This window comes from Microtus pennsylvanicus, chromosome 4 (assembly GCF_037038515.1).
Source record: "Microtus pennsylvanicus isolate mMicPen1 chromosome 4, mMicPen1.hap1, whole genome shotgun sequence".
NCBI lineage: Eukaryota > Metazoa > Chordata > Mammalia > Rodentia > Cricetidae > Microtus > Microtus pennsylvanicus.
The window spans coordinates 48,498,626-48,516,455 of record NC_134582.1 but is presented as its reverse complement, the minus strand read 5'-3'; the positions used below and the strand labels follow the sequence as shown (position 1 = coordinate 48,516,455).

At 47.6% G+C, this 17,830-nt stretch overlaps 1 protein-coding gene across 3 annotated transcripts in view; it reads right to left on the bottom strand.

Annotated features, from left to right (window-relative positions):
• Positions 1-17,616, bottom strand: part of Epb41l4a (erythrocyte membrane protein band 4.1 like 4A) — a 196,642-nt gene extending 179,026 nt beyond the window's left edge. For 2 of the 3 annotated variants that reach the window (XM_075969031.1, XM_075969032.1), the window contains exon 1: positions 16,296-16,510. In XM_075969031.1, the coding sequence (XP_075825146.1) occupies positions 16,296-16,394 (99 nt within the window). In that variant the 5' untranslated portion in view covers positions 16,395-16,510. Of the gene's footprint in view, positions 1-16,295; positions 16,730-17,095 lie in introns of those variants that run through there. The other variant, XM_075969030.1, reaches the window with a different exon arrangement.
• Between the last annotated feature and the right edge of the window lie 214 nt (positions 17,617-17,830).

The window sequence follows — 17,830 nt, the reverse complement described above, 5'->3', positions numbered from 1 at the left end:
GCCTCTACCTGAGGCCCTATTGGCATGGACTGCTGCCAGGAGAAGTAAAGTCAGTCTTCTTTAGGTGTGATACCTGATATATCAATCACACTCCCAGAGCAATCCCCATGCCTAGGAGTAGTTGACCAATATGAACTAGACAGGAGGAGAGGGCAGGGAGGGAGGATCTGAGCTAGGGTTGAGTAAGAGGGACAAATATGATCAAAATAAATTATATTAAATTCTCAAATGAGTACACTATTTTAAATAATTTAAATTTTCTTAGAGAAAATGTGTTGTCTGGGATTCTGTCCTGCCTGATTTCTGTCCTCCCACCAGGTCCCACAGCCATTTAGCCCCAAAGAAATCACACAGAGGTCTATATTAATGATAAACTGATTGGCCCATTAGCTCAGGCTTCTTATTAACAATTATAACTTATATTAACTCATTATTCTTATCTGTTAGACACATGGCTCGGTACCTTTTTCAGCAACGCAATCACATCTTCCTTCTTCTGTGGTTGGGACAGGACTGGGGAGGAATGGGCATCCTCCTTCCCAGAATTCTCCTGTTCTTACCTCTACTTCCTGCCCGGTTGTCCCACCTATATTTCCTGCCTGCCTACTGACCAATCAGCGTTTATTTAAAATATAATTGACAGAATACAATTATCCCATACCAAAAATGGACTTTAAGTGGGAAAGGTTTAAGATGCCCTGATCTAAAGCGGCAGTGTGTTGCATGTGTCGGGTGTGTTGTGTGTGTTGGGTGTGTTGTTAGGGTGTCACTCAAGGCCTGATGCTCTAGGCAAGCACTCGAACACTGAGCTAAGCTCCTAAGCCCCCTAATTTTGAACATTTTTAGTTGTGCACATTTAGAAAACTTGGCAACTGAGAGTGTCTAATAGGCTATGAATTCTATCCAGGGCAGGAGAATTTAATAAATTCAGAGGGCTAGATACATTCTGTTCATTACTTTGCTATCCAATCTCTGGCACAAGGCCAAAGTTACCTAACTACTTGAAGGTAGAAAGTCTACTGTGTGTCAAAGAGAGGCATGCCTACCTCTGCTGTGTGGCAAGACACCCAGAACCTTTGTCAGGATCACAGCTTTGACTCATTCAGCAGTCACCCGTGGAAAGCCCCACACAGAGACTGGCAAATTGTGAGTCCTTTACCACACAAAATCACCCACATGGCAGCTCACAACCATCTGCTACTCCAGTTCTAGGGGATGCCTTCTGACCACCACAGGTTCCTGTGTGCCCTGGTGTGTATCCATACACATCCACATAAAATGAAAAGAGAAATGTCTCTGAGTTTCTGTTAAAATAGTGCATTTTGTTCACGTACATGCACACCGGCGCATACACGTTCAGAGCACAGACACATAACACATGCACATACACACCCACCTGCCCACACATACAACAGAAAAGGAGGGATTTGTTACTTTCAAAGTAAGCTGCCTCCAACTCGGCAAATAGCTTACGAACCAGCAAATGCAAAGAACACGAAAGTCTTTTGCAAAGCCTTTAGTTTAAGGTCTCACAAATCGCGGTTTCTTACTTTTAAGACAGCACTACGTGGCTCCATAACAATGGCCCCTAACTTTCATCTGGTATGTGTCGTGTGCACGTGCTGGTAACTAAACTCTCACAGTGTGTTACTGCATTCAGCCTGCACGGGAATAAAAAGCAGATATGTTACCAATTTCACCCCACTGACAATAAATCTCAGGCACAGAGTTAAACGGCTTGCCAGGGGTCACCAGGGAAGAAAGGATGGGCTGCAAACGAGCCATTAACACTCTCCAGCACTTGAGAACTGTCCACGTTTGCCAGGCATTTCTGTCTTTGAGCCTCCGGATCCACGGGACACTAGTGGGATGACCTCAGCAGCCACTTTGTTTTGTAAATGGAGAAAGTGTGACACCATCACTGTGAATGACCTTCCCAAAATGCAAACGGAAGGTAGAGAAAGAGAAACCCAGATTTTCCCTCTCCATTGCCCAAGGAAGCTGCCCCTCCCAGTTAATAAAAGTAGCATCATGCATTGCTGAAATTTTTGTTGTTTAATAAATAATTCTAGGTTTAAGATCCAGGTTGCTAAAAAGTTACACAGCCCAGGCAGCTAGTCTGATAAACCCCAGACTTCCTGTCTTCCTCAACCAATTCATTTCTCTGTTTATGTCCATGCTGCTCCAACCCAGGCATTCTTCAGGGACAGACCGTCCTCAGGCAGTCAAAATCAACAGCTCCTCCCTAATATGTAGTCCAAAATTGTATGAAAGCTGAAGGTTTTCCTTTAACGCCGAGACACACTTGAAGACTGGCCACCTAGAAGCCCATCTGTAAGACGGGACCCACTGAGTCCTGCCTTCTGCTCTTCTAAATCCTCTCACATCAAGGGGGGCTAGTGTCTCTCTGGTGGTCTGAATGAAAATGGCTCCCATAGGCTCGTATGTTTGAATACCTTGGCCTTAGCTGGTATAACTGGGAAGGATTAGGAGGTGTGACCTTGTTGGGAAGATATATCACTGGGGGAGGGTTTTCAGGTTTCAAACGACTCGTGTCATTTCCAATGTTGCTTCCTGTTTGTGTCTTATCTGCTTGCTTCAACGCCATGCCTACCTATTGCCATGTCCCACCATGACAATAACAGACTCCTATCTCTCTGAAACTGTAATCACAATTAAACACTTTCATGACCACAGATGCAAAACTTCTTAACAATAATACTTGCAAACCAAACTCAGTAACACATTAGGAAGATCATATACATTATGACCAAGTAAGCTTCGTCCCAAATCAATATATATAATACATCAATAACACCATATAGACAAATTCAAGGACTAAAACCACACTTAACTGTTCAATAGAATGCTGAAAAGGCATTTGACAAAGTTCAACACGCCTTCATGATAGAAGTTCTGGGGAGTTTATGAATAGATGGAGCATATATCAAAAGAATAAAGGCTATATCTAACAAACCACAGCCAACATTATATTAAATGGAGACAACCTGAGAGCATTTCCTCTAAAATAAGGAGCAACACAAGATTGTCCACTCTCCCTCTCTCATTCAGTGTAGAGCTAGAAGTCTTAGCTTTAACAATTAGACAAGAGAAAGACATAGAAGCTACAGGAAAGAAAAAAATCAGATTATCCCTATTTGCAGATGATATGATAATTAAAACACCTTATTATAATACTCTCGGGCCAATAAACACTTCCTTCTAAAGCTCCATTCCTGATTAACCTCACTCTGACATGCAAGAAGCAATTTCCTGTAATAACGTCTGTGCACACTGGAATCTCCCACTAAGCTGTCCTGTGGTGTGTCCACTGCTGTTTCACCTGGTGCTTCCACATCTGCACAGAGTGTACCCTTTACTTCATTATCACCAACAGGAACGCTGATGCTACTGAGCAAACAGTAGGCTCTGAATAAATTCTTACATGGTTGTGCGCACAAAGTTGTGCATACAATTACAGACATACGACATTGTTCCAGACCCCAAAATACCCTTACATTCTATCTTAGTTAGGGTTTCTATTGCTGTGAAGAGACACCAAGGCCATGGCAAGTCTTACAAAGGAAAACATTTAATTGGGGCTGGCTTACAGTTCAGAGGTTTAGGCCATTATCATCATGGTGGGACATGAAAGGGTGCAGGCAGACATGGTGCTGGAGAAGAGGCTGAGAGTTCATCTTGCTCTACAGGCAACAGGAAGTGAACACTGGGCATGGCTTGAGCATCTATGAGACCTCAAAGCCCACCTCCACAGTAACACATATCCTCCAACAGGGCCACACCTGCTCCAACAAGGCCATACCTTCTCGTGGTGCAACTCCCTACAGGCCAAGCAGTCAAACACACGAGGCTTTGGAGGCCACACTTATTCAAACTACCACACACTCAGAACCTACTTGTTTGCAAATAACTGTTCCAGGGCATAGTTTTAAAGCATCTTTAAATAAAAAGATGACTTTCTGGGAAATTCAGGAAAATATTCTTATCTTCCTGATAAACAGCAGCTAAGTAGGAAATAATGTAGAGTCGTGATAGTGACGGTGAAGTACCGGTTACTCAATTACTGGAAACACCCATCGGCTGTTCTGACAGGACAATCTCACCTTGCGCTTGCGCGCTCTCTCTCTCCTCTGCACCTCACCCCAAGCAGTAAGAAGGATCACTAACCAGTTTTTACTTTTCCCTCCTAGAAAGAGTCAGCATGTAACTATAGGGATTCAGGGCAAAGCACAAAGATTTTATTAAAATGAAAACCAAAGAAAAAGTCCATGTAACACACACTCTAAAACTATGCCGTTAAATTATTCCTGACTTCTCAAATAAGCACTTTCAAAATACACCTCCGTCCCCCCCCCCAAAAAAAAGGAAATGCATGGCAGTGACTATCACTCTGAAAAGACGTCCCACATAGTCATTTCTCATACAATTTTTAAAAAATAGACCCGGCCTGGAGAGGCTGCCAAGTCCAAGCAGGAGCCATACACAGGTGCTCAGGACAGCCCACAGAGCTGAGAAGACCTAACCTGAGGGAAGGGGCTAGGAGTATACGAGATAGGCAGGGCAGCCAACCTAAATGGCTTCAATAAACCCTGGCCTCTCCTTCCATGATCAGCTCTCATTCTTTCCTTCCTCCCAGGCTGAAAGCCAGAAGGGGTGGGAGAGCACCAAGGCAGGAATGAGGAGGGGAGAGCAGACACAAAGGTCCACCATCTGGGACCTGGGAGACCAGTCCCGTTCTGAGTCCTGCGTCCTCACCTGCGGACCACGGCCTCACCCTCTAAGGGAAAGCCAGTCTGTGAGAGCTTATGCCACCTCCACCGCTCTCTGCTGCCCTTTCAGGAAGGCTTTCCGGGGGCAAACTGAGCGGGGGGGGGGGGTAAATGAGTGTGTGCAGAGGGTCAACCAGCTGAAGCGCCGCTCAACAGACCGAGCGCCTGACGGGAAAGAGCAAATGACACGCAGAGTGAGCTCGCGTGAAGGATGCTGTAGCGTCGCGGCACTAACTTGATCCTGGACTCTCAACACTGTACACGGGAAGATGCTGTAGCCTACACTGGGAGTTTTCAAATGTTTGGAAAATTGTGGACAAGTCCATAGAGCTCAAACTATGCCAGTTTCAGGACCATGAATTTGCTCTGACGCCCTCAGTCACGGGAATCTCAGTCCAATGCTACAAAGCCAGGACGGCTCCCTGGCTTTTATCCTGCCATCCTGGGGAAATCTCTAAAGTTCGGGGTTGAAAGTGATGCTGGAAAGTATGTGTTCACAGAAAGTCTTCTAGCAACCTATCACTTGTGTGTGTCAGGGGGAAGAGCACACCTTACCTTGCTCAGAACAGATCACTACCAAGTTCTCAATGTTTCAACAGATGGACATATATATATGATAATTTTTCTAACATACCTGAAAACCAGGCATATTACCTAAGCCCAGAAAAACCTAAAAGAGCAAATCAGCATATGTCCAAAAAGAGAAACATTTTCCTGCTCAGGTTAATTCATACAGTCAACACTAACCCACTAATGCCTATCATTCCACAGTGGCTTGACTGGGAATCCCATTAAAAAGGCCTAGTGTCCTCCCTCAGGGTTTCCCAGCCAGTAACTACCACCCACGAGGTCTGGTGTGAACAGTAGTTTGGACCTATGAGGTCTGGTGTGGACAGTAGTTAAAGCCCATAAGAACTGGTGTGAACAGTAGTTACCACCCATGAGGCTCAGTGTAAACAGTAGGTACCACCCATGAGGCCTGGTGTGAACAGTAGTTACTGCCCATGAGGTACGTTGTAAACAGTTTCATCTGCAACATCTCAAGACAAGGAGGGGAGTTTGGCTCTAATTTACAAACAAGGATGTGTAATTATTCAGCCACAAATAAGGCTGCACTTCCGAGTTCTAAAGCCATGCACGTACATACAAGCCCTTAGGCAATTGCCTGAATGTTAAAAGGCCCCCACAGGACCCACGTGTGCGCATGCGTGGTTCCATCCACATGTGACATAGCTAAACCCTTGTGCGCATGTGTAAGCCCATCATCTGCGTATGACGTAGTCACGCCAACCCCCTGTGCACATGCGCTAGGCAGCTTTTAAAAAGCTGGCCGCACCGTCTTTCTCTCTCTGTACACCATCCCCCAGGCCTGTACGCACCCCCTCTAATAAACTCCTAAGCGGTTTCTTGTATGTTCTATGTTTCCTTCTTGCTCGCACCAGGTAATTTCAGGATGCACACTCAGAGAGGGTGGCTCGTCTGCACTGACAGCGCTGGCAGATGGGAAGGAAGGGCTCTCCACTCCGTCAGCAGGGTTACCCCTGAGCAGAACTCTGGAGCTCCTCTAGCAGGCTAGGTGGGCTGGAGCTTTCCAGACAGAGACATGAATAGCAGGAATGTGGGGTACTCAAAAACTTGGATGCAGTCTGGCTTAACTGGACAGCAAGATCAGGATGAGGAAGTAGCAGCGTAAAGAACAGAAAGAATGGGAGAGGAGGGGAGGAGTAATGAGGAGAGCCGTGGAGACCGGACAGTCACAGGCATTGACGGTTTGTCAGACCCATGTACCTGAGAAGAAAGAGTTTCTTGTAGAGCATTCCCTGGGATGCTCAAACAGCACGTCTTTACCTTCCGATGTGCACCGCGTACCACCACACCTCACCCCAACTTCCTCATCACCTGCCCTAACTGCATTTCCCATTGCCTACTGCACTAAACAGTGAGTGCATGTTTATGCCTCTCCTCCTGTGCCCCAGACTGGTGAACAAATCCATGCTCCACTCTCCCAAGATATACTGGTCCCCGGTAACAGACTCCTGCTACAAGCTGCTTCAGTGAAGAAGTGTATTAGCTCAGCCATGAGGGAATCCAGGGGTAGGGAGAGAAGACTCAGGGCAGTTCAGAGACACCACTGTCACTTCTTCTATCTCTGCCATTTTAGGAGTCGCTGTGGTCTACACGCTGTAATCAGTAGCCAATGGCTCTGGTGATAAAGAGGGGAAGCGTGTATATGATAATGTGCTAGACGGGAACTTTCCCAGAAGCACTTTCACCAGCAAGCTTGCCTGTGCCTGTTATCCAGCAGGAGTCCTTCATCTCCAACGGCAACAGGCACACCTTCAGAGCAATTATCCTCCCTGGACTGGGGTAGGGCTGGGACCAACTTCCTCCCGGGCTGCTGGCTGCAGGGAAGAGCAGCTGGGTGAGGAATAACAGAGGTGACTCCTGCGTGCTGAAGGCCACCAACCAAGTGCTCCACATCTTGGGCCACGACCCTTACATTTCCACATTCTCCCAGATCTTAGAGAATCCCACCTCCTAAATATCTTTCGGATTTTATTTCCTCTCCCCTTCTCCATTACTGTTGCCTTAAGTCGTGCCCTTCTCGGTCCTTGACTGCTCCAAGACACACCTCTGAGAGACTCCTAAAGACTTACTAAGGATAATGGTGCGGAGAATTAGCATTTCCAAATTGTAAATGAGAAGCAAATATATTTTAAAATTATTATTATACAATTATATATATATTATTATATAAAATATTATGTATATATATATATCACTTATTGAGTATCTTTGCTCTTACATGCCTAAAATCCTTTTCCAGATTTCACCATCATCCTATGAGGCAGTTATCGTGTTCCTCTACATACAGATGAAACCGTGGCTGCCTCAAGAACAGCTGTCCCCATGGAGAAGACAGGACATGAACACGGGGAGCACAAGAACAGCTGTCCCCGTGGAGAAGACAGGACATGAACACGGGGAGCACAAGAACAGCTGTCCCCGTGGAGAAGACAGGACATGAACACAGGGAGCACAAGAACAGCTGTCCCCGTGGAGAAGACAGGACATGAACACGGGGAGCACAAGAACAGCTGTCCCCGTGGAGAAGACAGGACATAGACACGGGGAGCACAAGAACAGCTGTCCCCGTGGAGAAGACAGGACATGAACACGGGGAGCACAAGAACAGCTGTCCCCGTGGAGAAGACAGGACATGAACACGGGGAGCACAAGAACAGCTGTCCCCATGGAGAAGACAGGACATGAACACGGGGAGCACAAGAACAGCTGTCCCCGTGGAGAAGACAGGACATGAACACGGGGAGCACAACGAAGAACTAGAGACACCCACACAGCCCCAGAGAGGAGGCTAGCCTGGGCACCGAGTGTGAGCCCACGCTAAGCTGGAAGCAGTGGGATGGGGAGAAAAGGCAGTTTTGAGAAGCAATATCTGATGTAGCCAAAGGCCAAGACTGTTTCTCAAACTTGCTTCTGAAGAAGGGCAAAGTAGGGAGAGAATCGTGCTACACAAACAGTCTATGGTTAGCTCAAGAGCCTGGCCTTCAGGCAGGTCACAGTCTGTGCGGAAATCTGGACTACTGTTTGGTTTGTGACACAATCTCATTGTGTGGCTCCTTGCTGTCCTGGAACTCACTTAGGCAGATTAGGCTGCCTTCTAACATGCAGCAGTGTTCCTGGCCTCTGTCTCCTGGCTGCTGGGATCACAGGCATGCGCGCAGGACTCTAAACAAGCCAGTCCATGAGAATCTTGGAACTCAGTGTGCTGACTGCTCTATGTGGGGCTCAGAATGCGTCCTTTCTAAGTCCGCTGCAGAATTCAGTTTCACTCCCTCTCCAGTCTCGGATGGCTGACCCCTCCCTTGCCATCTGACCTCTCTGCTATTGTGCTATTGTCCCAGTGTGCTAGGATGGGCGAGCAAAGACACTACCACCCAGCACTCCTTCAAACCCTGCCTTCTCCACCTTCCTTGTTCTGACTCCGTCTAGGAATGTCAGTCTCCTCTGCTAGGAAACAGACTTCTCACGCTTTGGAAAAGCAGCTAGCCCTTTCCAGCCTGCAGCCTCTGGAGGAGCCATTCCGCCCTGGGGGATCTCTTCAGAGTGTTTAGTCACGGAGAAAGGTATTAACAATGGATAGCATTAAGTAAGAATGGCTGTTTCACTTAGAAAAGAAAAGAAAACAAACAGGAAGTGCACACACAGCTCAGGGGACGTAGGAATGCAAATCGTTCTTTTCTGTTTTCCTTTAGAGACTGGTACAGACTCTCCAAATTGTAAGTACAAGCTTCCTGAGTCACAAAGTAAACTGACTGGTTCCTGAACTTAACACACCTTGTCTTTGCCTAGGACATGTGATAACAGGTGTCTCTTTAGCCTTAATATGTGAGACTTACAAACAAAACGCACAGAGTAGAAGAGAAGGGCAGTTGCTCATCCCAGCCCAGGACAACCAGGAGCAACAGATACCAGCTTTACAGGGGTCGACGTGTCAGAGCTAACGTTCCACCAAGCAGCCTCAGAGAGACAGGAACACAGCCAGAACTCAGACTTGTCACATCTATACTGGCCTGCAGACAAGTGCCCTCCACATCAGACAGGGAAAAAAAGATTTTTTTTTCATAAAACCCCAATGCTTATTAAGGCTGAGAACAGTACCAAATCAGATTTACACAGCTTCAAGAGTAAAACGAGCAGAGGGCAATCTTTTAAAAATCAAGGCAGACAGAACTCCCTAATTATGCGGACACACACCGTGGTACTAACCAACAGCGTCCTCAATTGAGACAATGCAGGACAGCGAGATTCTCTAGCCATTCCTGAAATCCGCACTTCTCCTAATGACTCAAACCGGAAGGAGAATGCGCTATTTAAAAGAGAAATAAAAGACCTAAGATCTGAGAAGTAGAGGCAGAAGGATCAGAAATTTGAGGAAATCCTCAGGTACAGCCACTTTGAGGCCAGCCAGGACTACAGGAGTCCCTGTCTCTCATCCCCGCTTCCCCACCCATTCTACAAGAAAAGAGAAAATGGCGTGACTCATGTTTTCTGCAACAGCTGCCAATCAGCTCTTCAGTGTGCCACCAGCACTGAGCCTTCTCATTCTCTGCCCATTATCAATATGAAAGCTAGAGTATCTTGGCAACAGATTTTTCACAGTGAAACTCTTTATTCTGCAGTCTTTTCTAGTAAAAATCAAATGGCAAAGGAATGTCATTATCTATAGTAAAGATTTTCAATATAGCCCGACCAACTGCAGCATTCCATTCTTCCCTCCTATTCAAATTACAGTTAATAAGCATCTATTACACGAAGCGTACAGCCCGAGCTCCCGGAATCACAGGCACGGGCTCGCAAGCTACAGGAAGAGACAGAGAGTCCAGAAACACTTGGAGTGTGCTGGAGTACCGAGACAGAGATATGTGAAGACACAGATGGGCACCCTGCCTAGTCAGGCTCAGCTGAGACACTTGATTCAAGTTTTGAAGCCTGGCTCAGATGAGGGGGTGTTTAGGGAAAGGCAAAAGGGTACATATATAGCAACCAGCAGGAGTCCCGTGCACAGTGCCCCGGGAGGGTCTGGAATGTCTGGGAAGCTGAGAGCAATTCTGCCTGGCACAGCAAGCCACTGGTCAGACTGGAGGTTAGAAAAAAGGCGAGAGCGAGGCCAGCAGTCTCTGCTGCTCAGCACATTCGAGGCACAAGGAATGTGTAAGGTGGCTATTTTATACAGGGTAGAACTGGGGCTCTGAAGTGACAAGTATCTTTCTAAAGCTCCACAGTCTGCTTACACTAACACAAACGTCACTTCAGAATCATTCCTTCAACCTATGTTTGCTTAAAAGGTCCCTGGTTTTGTAAGTTAGACGGCAGATATCAAAATATACCAGTATTCACATATATGCTTAACAGAATTTATGAAAACATTTCTTTTTACTCCCTGCCCCTGCCCCAGCCTTCTGAGACATTTCCCTTTCCAGTCCAAGTAAAAGGAAACTTAGACATCTTCGTGAGATGCATATACTTTAAACCTCACCTATGACTACTTTCTTCTGGTTCCCTGGGAAGTTTCTGATTGAGGATGACAGGACTCGTAAGGATCTCAGGATGGGCAGGACATAACAGCCCTTAACAGCGGAAAGATCAGCTGTACATTGTAACTGGATAGCGGGTATGGCACAGCTCCACGTTAAAAGTTACGAGGGGCTGGAGAGAGGGCCCAGGGTTAAGAGCACTGGCCGCTCTTCTAAAGGACCAGATTCAGTTCCCAGTGCCCACGAGGCAGTTCACAGTCATCTGTAACTACAGTTCCAGGGAATCCAACACCCTCTCTGGCCTCTGTGGGCACCAGGAGGCATCCACATGGTACACCCACACCCACACACGCATATGCAGGCAAAATACTTAGGCATATAAAACAAATAAATCTTGTTTTAGGTTAATGGAATTCCTAGCTCACTGCCAAGTCAGTTTCATTAATTTAGTCATCACCTCTATGAAAATCAAGAACCTCACTATTCAGAGTACCAAACCCTGCCAAGATGAAATGCTAATCTTTTTCATATTTGCATAGCAATTCTAAGGGCACAATTTACAATCAAACCTTATGACTTTTTTCGAATCTTTTGCTCTTCAAATCCAGAAAAATAGTTTGAACCCCATTCAAGTTTTGCTTTGGAAAAGAACAAAAGGAAAGTGCAGCACCTCTCCCTGCACAGAGAGCCACAAAGGGCCTCAGGAAAGCTTCCCAGAACAAACACTACAAAAACTGAGGTCAACCACAGGAGAAAGTCTTCCTTGAAGAAGCTGAAGAAACGGCAGCGGAGAGCAAACAGGCAAACGCTATTGTTCTGGCGGGACCCACAATCGAAAGCGCGTAGCTTATATAAATCTCAGATCAGACTCAAGCAAGAGACTGAATGAAAAGAACTTCCTGCCTGTCAAGCGAGGTTACGTCTAAAGGAAGAATGCGAATGTCTAAGTAACACTAGAATGGATACAAGAAAATTAGTCTTTTATTGTTCTAATTACTTTTTAAACAGAAAATCATTTTCCAGTCAGGTGATAATTGTGAACACATGCAGCTATCACCCTTGCACCGAAGTGCTCTCTACCAGAACACAATCTTCCCGCTGAAAAGCCTTTATCTGCATTATGAAAAATGACTTTACAACTAACTTTTCAACTCATAATCTGGTACTTTATTTAAATAAACTGAAGGAGTACTTTCCAATTGGTGCACACGATAACGTCTTTTCAGCCTTCTCTCATGTGTGTACATGTGATAGCTACAGTTAGTCTTCCAACCAAATGCCCTATTTTAACAGAAATTCAAAGGCATTCCTCTTTCCTCTTTATTTTATGTGGCTATATGAATGCACACCAAGGCACACGGGTGCCTGTGGAGGTCAGACGACGTCCCCTACGACTGGAGTTGCAGATGGTTGTGAGCTGCTTGTGGGTTCTGGGAACCAAACTCTAGTCCTCCTCAAGGGCAGTTAAGAGCTCTTAACCACTGAGCCATCTCTCCAGTCCCAGCTCTTGCTTACTTTTCAGATTTTTACAAGGGAAGTCTTAAGTAAACCACATAAGGATCAGTAAAATCACTTCTATTTAAATAAAACAGAGCCTAGAGTGGTGGCTTCTGCCTGTTCTGGAATCTCCCTGCCTAGGAGACTGAGGCAGGAAGACAGCCACAAGCTCAGGGCCGGTTTGGGCTATAGTGTGAGAGACCCTGTCCAAAAAAACCACAAAATATGTGAATAAGTTTAATGCAAAGCCAGTGGTTCTTATTTGATTTTTAATAGCTGTTCTATGTTATGTGTGTGTTTGCCTGCATGCATGCATGTGTCGCATGTGCATGCCTGGTGCTCTCAGCAGTCACAAGAAGACATCAGATCCCACTGTGGTTCCCATTTCACTTGAGAATAAAAAAAATGGGCAACTCAAAATCTCAAAAAGCACTTTTTGAAAGATTTTTGTTTATTATTGCTGTATGAGTGTTTATCCGTGCACTGTGGGGTGATGAGTGTGTGGCAGCACCCAACTAGAGGACAGAGGACAACTCTGTAGAGTTTCTCTCCTTCAAACTTTGTAAGAATTCCAGGGATCAAACTCAGACACCCAGGGATGCCGAACAGACATCTTAACACCGAACCAACGCATCAGCTCTTGAAATGTATTTTAAAGCCAGGTGGTGGCGGCGCACACCTTTAATCCCAGCACTCAGGAGGCAGAAGCAGGTGGATCTCTATGAGTTCCAGGCCAGCCCAGTCTACAGAGTGAGCTCCAGGACAGCTTGGGCCACATAGAGAAACCCTGTCTCAAAAAAAACAACAAAAGTTCTTTTAAAAATTAATCAATAATTTTTGTTTTAATTTCAAAGGAAAATAAGTTAACTTATGTTGCTTAACGTTGTGTTTATTTTCATTTAATTTCTGAGAATAATTTTGCTAGTATAAAAATACAAAAGGAACAATAATTACATCAAGTACATAAAGTTAAAACTCTGACTTTTCAAACAACATATGACCCTAAAGTCCTGGAAGTACTGAGTATGTGCTCAAAGCATTTGGAAAAATGCTTCAGTGACAGAAGAGGGACAGAATAAAGTCGGGGATCAGGTTTTATGCACCATCAGCGGCCACATTTATGGTCTCTCTCCCATTTTTCACCCGTTTTCTTATTTTCCTTCCAAGACTTAGAAGAGAAGCATTTCCTGCTATAAGGGCTTCAACTAGAGTTAAACTTTTGTCAATTTTCCAAGCTCTAAATCTCAGCCACGCTGCTGGAAGAACTCTAGGCTAAGCTTTTTCTCTTCCTGGCTACCATAAAACCCTTGAGTCTTTTTCATCTGATCTCTGTGTTTTTAAGATCTGAAGATTGGGCATTTTGTCTCCACTTTCTAAGAGCGGTGGACAGGCCTCGGTCCCTCAGGAACACCTGGACCTTATGGAAACTTTGGTTTTAATTGGTGATAGCCAAAGTCACCAATCAAACTACCCCAGAGAGAACACTGTAACAGAGGCTGTTGGTTACTGGCTGTGAAGTTAACTTATGATCTAAACAGGAGCTAATTTTATCAAATTAATATACAGTAGCTGGGACCGGAGAGGTGGCTCAGCAATTGAGAGCACTGGCTGCCCTTCCAGAGGACCAAGGTTAGATTCCCAGCACCCACATGGCTTACAACATCTGTAATATCAATTCCAGAGGATCCGTCAGTCAGTCTCTTACACATGCATGCAGACAAAATACCAACACACATAAAATAAGCAAAATTCAAATATGCATATAGAGTAACTGACACCTGTATGCCATAACATGGGAAGGGGAAGAGGAAGGTTAAAAAGCCAGTTCTCTATAGCATAGCCCACATACTCAAACTATGTCTGAGGATCACTTACACAGGGTGCTTTTCAAGCCTCGCACCACTGGTAAACATACAAATGCTTAATTTAGTACATATTACAGGTAGCTAGTTCCTAACACACTCATTTTTAAAGAGGGATAGTAGCCGCAGACAATGTGGTTAGCTCCAGCAGACATCTGTGTTGCACACACAGACATCAAAATCAGCACGGCATGCTTTTGTGACACCAAAAGAGGCTAAGCTTGTGGCAAAAATGATTACTTCCAACGAAAGCCTGCTTTAAATAGTGTTTAGTTACATGGCGCTCAGCCAAAAGAACACTATTTTGAAGCTGTTGTTGCCTTTGAATCACTCACCAACCTTCAACCCATTTGTAAAACAAGGTAAATACTATGGATTTACTAAAAGTGAGTATGGATCAGGAGTTGGGACTCACGTTTCTTTAACAAACTTACTCTATTATCCGGAGTCTTGGCTGCTCTCCTGACAGAATAATCTACACAAGCCACAGCTGACAGGGGCATGGCTTTCATGATTAAGTGGGGAGCTCTTGCTGCAGACAACTCGAGAGTCCAAATGCACTTATTCTCTGCGCTTCAGAAGGTCTCTTTGCCGGGTTGGTATCAGGTCCTAACTTATCCTTCTGACTATTCCCACTCCTACACCAGGCAATCCGTCTGTATCGCCAAGAACTGTTTTTGTTTTTATTTTGGCCCAGTTTGTTCAAAACAAAATCTTCTATCTTACTGTGCAGTAAAGTTTTATTTCCCCTTGTTTTCCTACTGTGTGTGGATGTGTGACTAAGTACATAAAGAAAAGTTAAAAATATAAAGCAAGCATTGTACCTCCAAATACTGTTTTATTGCTCTTGGGAAAAACTGAAAGATGGAAATTTGATTGAATTTGCTTGTTATAATTGCTGGGGAACACTGTTCAAAACGATTTCCCAAAGGAAGGGGTTAAGTGTTTTAGCTTTAATTGGTCACTTTGGCCTTTCTTCTGAAAGAGGATTACACCATGAAATTCTAATTCTGTATGCCCAAACTGGCAACATCCACAAAGAGGCTTCTAGCCAGGAAGTTTTTCTGGTGGGCGTAAAGGTAATCAAAATAGACTGCCACAAGGAAATGCCCAGAACCTACCTCACGCGGACAACTTCTGAAATGACAAGACTAGGAGAGGCTATAGGGCATCATGGTAAACTCGATCCCCCAGACTCACAGGTTCCGGACGCGCGGGGGTGTGGAGGGGGGCACGAGATGCAGACTCCACAGCTGCCTTAACTAAAATGCCTCGGTGGTTTAGTACTGAAGGAAAAAGGCAAACAAAACACACACACTGGATTCCTATCTGCTCAGAACTGTTGGAAAAGCGAAACAAACGCGCAGGCGCATCCTCAGGTTGTCAGGTATTTTTTTTAAAAAAATGTACTCATTAAAATTAAGGAAGTGGGTCGGGTGCAAGCTCGTAGGCTTTCTGTGGGTTTTCTAGTTTAGAAGCAGCAATACATTTTTGATGACTACAAACAGGGGCAAACCGATCACAGATTTGCTTTGTGAGATGTTTACTTCAATGTGGAGATAAACCAGCTCGCTAGCGGAAAGAAAATTGGGCAAACGTAGCATTCTCCAGCTACAAATCCGGGGAACACAATCACAACAACCAGATTCATGTTTCAGCGAGAGAGTGCGTTAGTTTACTTCCCCAAGAATACTATCAGGGAAAATGGGGGTGGATGGGAGAGGAAGGCTTCCACAAAGCCGAGAAGCACGCCTCCAGCACCCGGGTGGGGAGCAGCCTGCCCATTCAATTCTGCGTCTGTCTGGGAGCTGCGAGGGGCCTCTTGCTGCTGCGGGAGCCCGGGAGTGGGCAGAGTCACCGGGGTTCTAATTGCTGCTGGAAGTTGGGGCGTCGAGGACCCTTCAAGACAGCAGTTACTTTTCTAAAGCATCTCCAAGTTAGCACAGCCCCACAGACCCCTCCTCTGTCTGAGGCCGGGACTGCTGCTCTGCTGTTGCACGGTGGCCGGGCTGGACCGGTGACAGTCTTAAGACAAAGCCGCGGACCCCCACGTCGCGGACCCCGTACCGCGCCCCGGCTGCACCTACCTTGATGCCCTGCTGCTGGGTGGTAAGGGTGAGCTTGGACTCGTCCAGGAGCAAAACTTCGCAATAAAATTCTTCCGGAACGGCGCAGAAACAGCCCATGTCGGCTGAAAGCGTCTCCAGTCAGGCGAGAGCAGCGACCGAGGTGCCCGCCGCCTCCTCCCCTCAAGCGCGAAGCATTAATTTATTGTACGCGCCGCGGAGAGGGCGAGAGGCGCGGGTCTGGGTGGGGCCCTGGGGAGCGAGGTCTGGGGTCCTGCAGTCGAGCCGAGGGCACCCCGAGAAGCTCGGAGAGCGGAGGCGGGAGGATGAGCGCGCCCCAGAGCGTCAGGGACCCAGAGCCGCCCGGGAAGCGCCCGCCGAACTGGGCGCCGGGAGCGGCGTGTCCCCGCGCATCCTGCGGCTGAGGCTCCTCTTCTAAAAACTGGGGCGGCGACCTGGGAACGACAAGAGTCGCCTGGTTAGGGACGGACAGCCAGGGACACGAAAAGGGCGGGCCGGGCGCTCCAGACCCTCCCTGGGCTCGGACGCCCTTCGGTACTCGGCAGCGCCAGCCCCATACAAGCACCGGAGCGATTCCCCTGCCGCAGCGCCCAAGTCCCCACCGGGAGCGCACCGGGCCCCGCCCCACACCCCCGTGGCAAGGTAGGCAGAGCGGAGAGCACTCAGCTTCTCTTTTGTGTCGGGGGTGGCCAAGACCCCCCAGCCTGGGACGCGTGGCCAGCGGCGAAGGTCGCCACTCCCTCTGCGGCTCTCACAGCCAGCCCGGGGGCGCGGGGGGGGGGGGCGCCAGGGCTCCTCACCGAAACCAGCCGGGGGGAGATCAGCTTGTTGCGGGCTGCGGCTTCCGTCTGAGGGTCCCCGCACTCATCCCGCCGAGATGGCCAAGTTCTAGCGCTCCTCTCCCGAACGCCCTGCTACGGGGACGGAACGCCGAACGTCTTGAAGAGACGAGCGCCGGAGAACCTGCGGGCGGGCGCGGCAGTACCCGGGCACCGAGGCCGCCGAGGCTCCAGGGAAAGTTCTTGGCCGCGCGGGGCGGAGCCCTGGGCGGGAGCAACCCAGGTGCAGAGGGCCCCCGGGCGTCCGCAAAAAGCCGCGGAGCTGAAGCAGGATCCCCGGAACTACGACCCGAGCGCCCCTTCTGGGCGGGGTCTCCGCTGGGGGCGGAGGGCGGGGCAGAGGTGGTCAGTCTGGCCCGGTGCCGGCAGGTCCCAGCCAGAACGCGTGCGCTGCGCGAGAGCCGTGCGGCCGTCTCCAGGTCACTGCGTTCGTTTCCCTGGGAGACCTGGAAGGTGGCTTCGGGCCGCCAGGGCGCAGTTGTGTTCCGACCCCTGCCTGCTGCGATCCCAATCCCACGCCCTCCGCGCGGCGGGCCGGGGCCAGGCACTGGTGGGCACAATAGCTCTGAGGCTGCAGTGACCCCTGGTGGGTTCCGGTGTCCGTGCACAGGCAACACCGGCTGAGTGTGGAAGACACAGGACCCCCGCTGGCCCTGGGAGCAGGTGCAATCTGAGCTCTCTAGCTGGGAAGCCGCA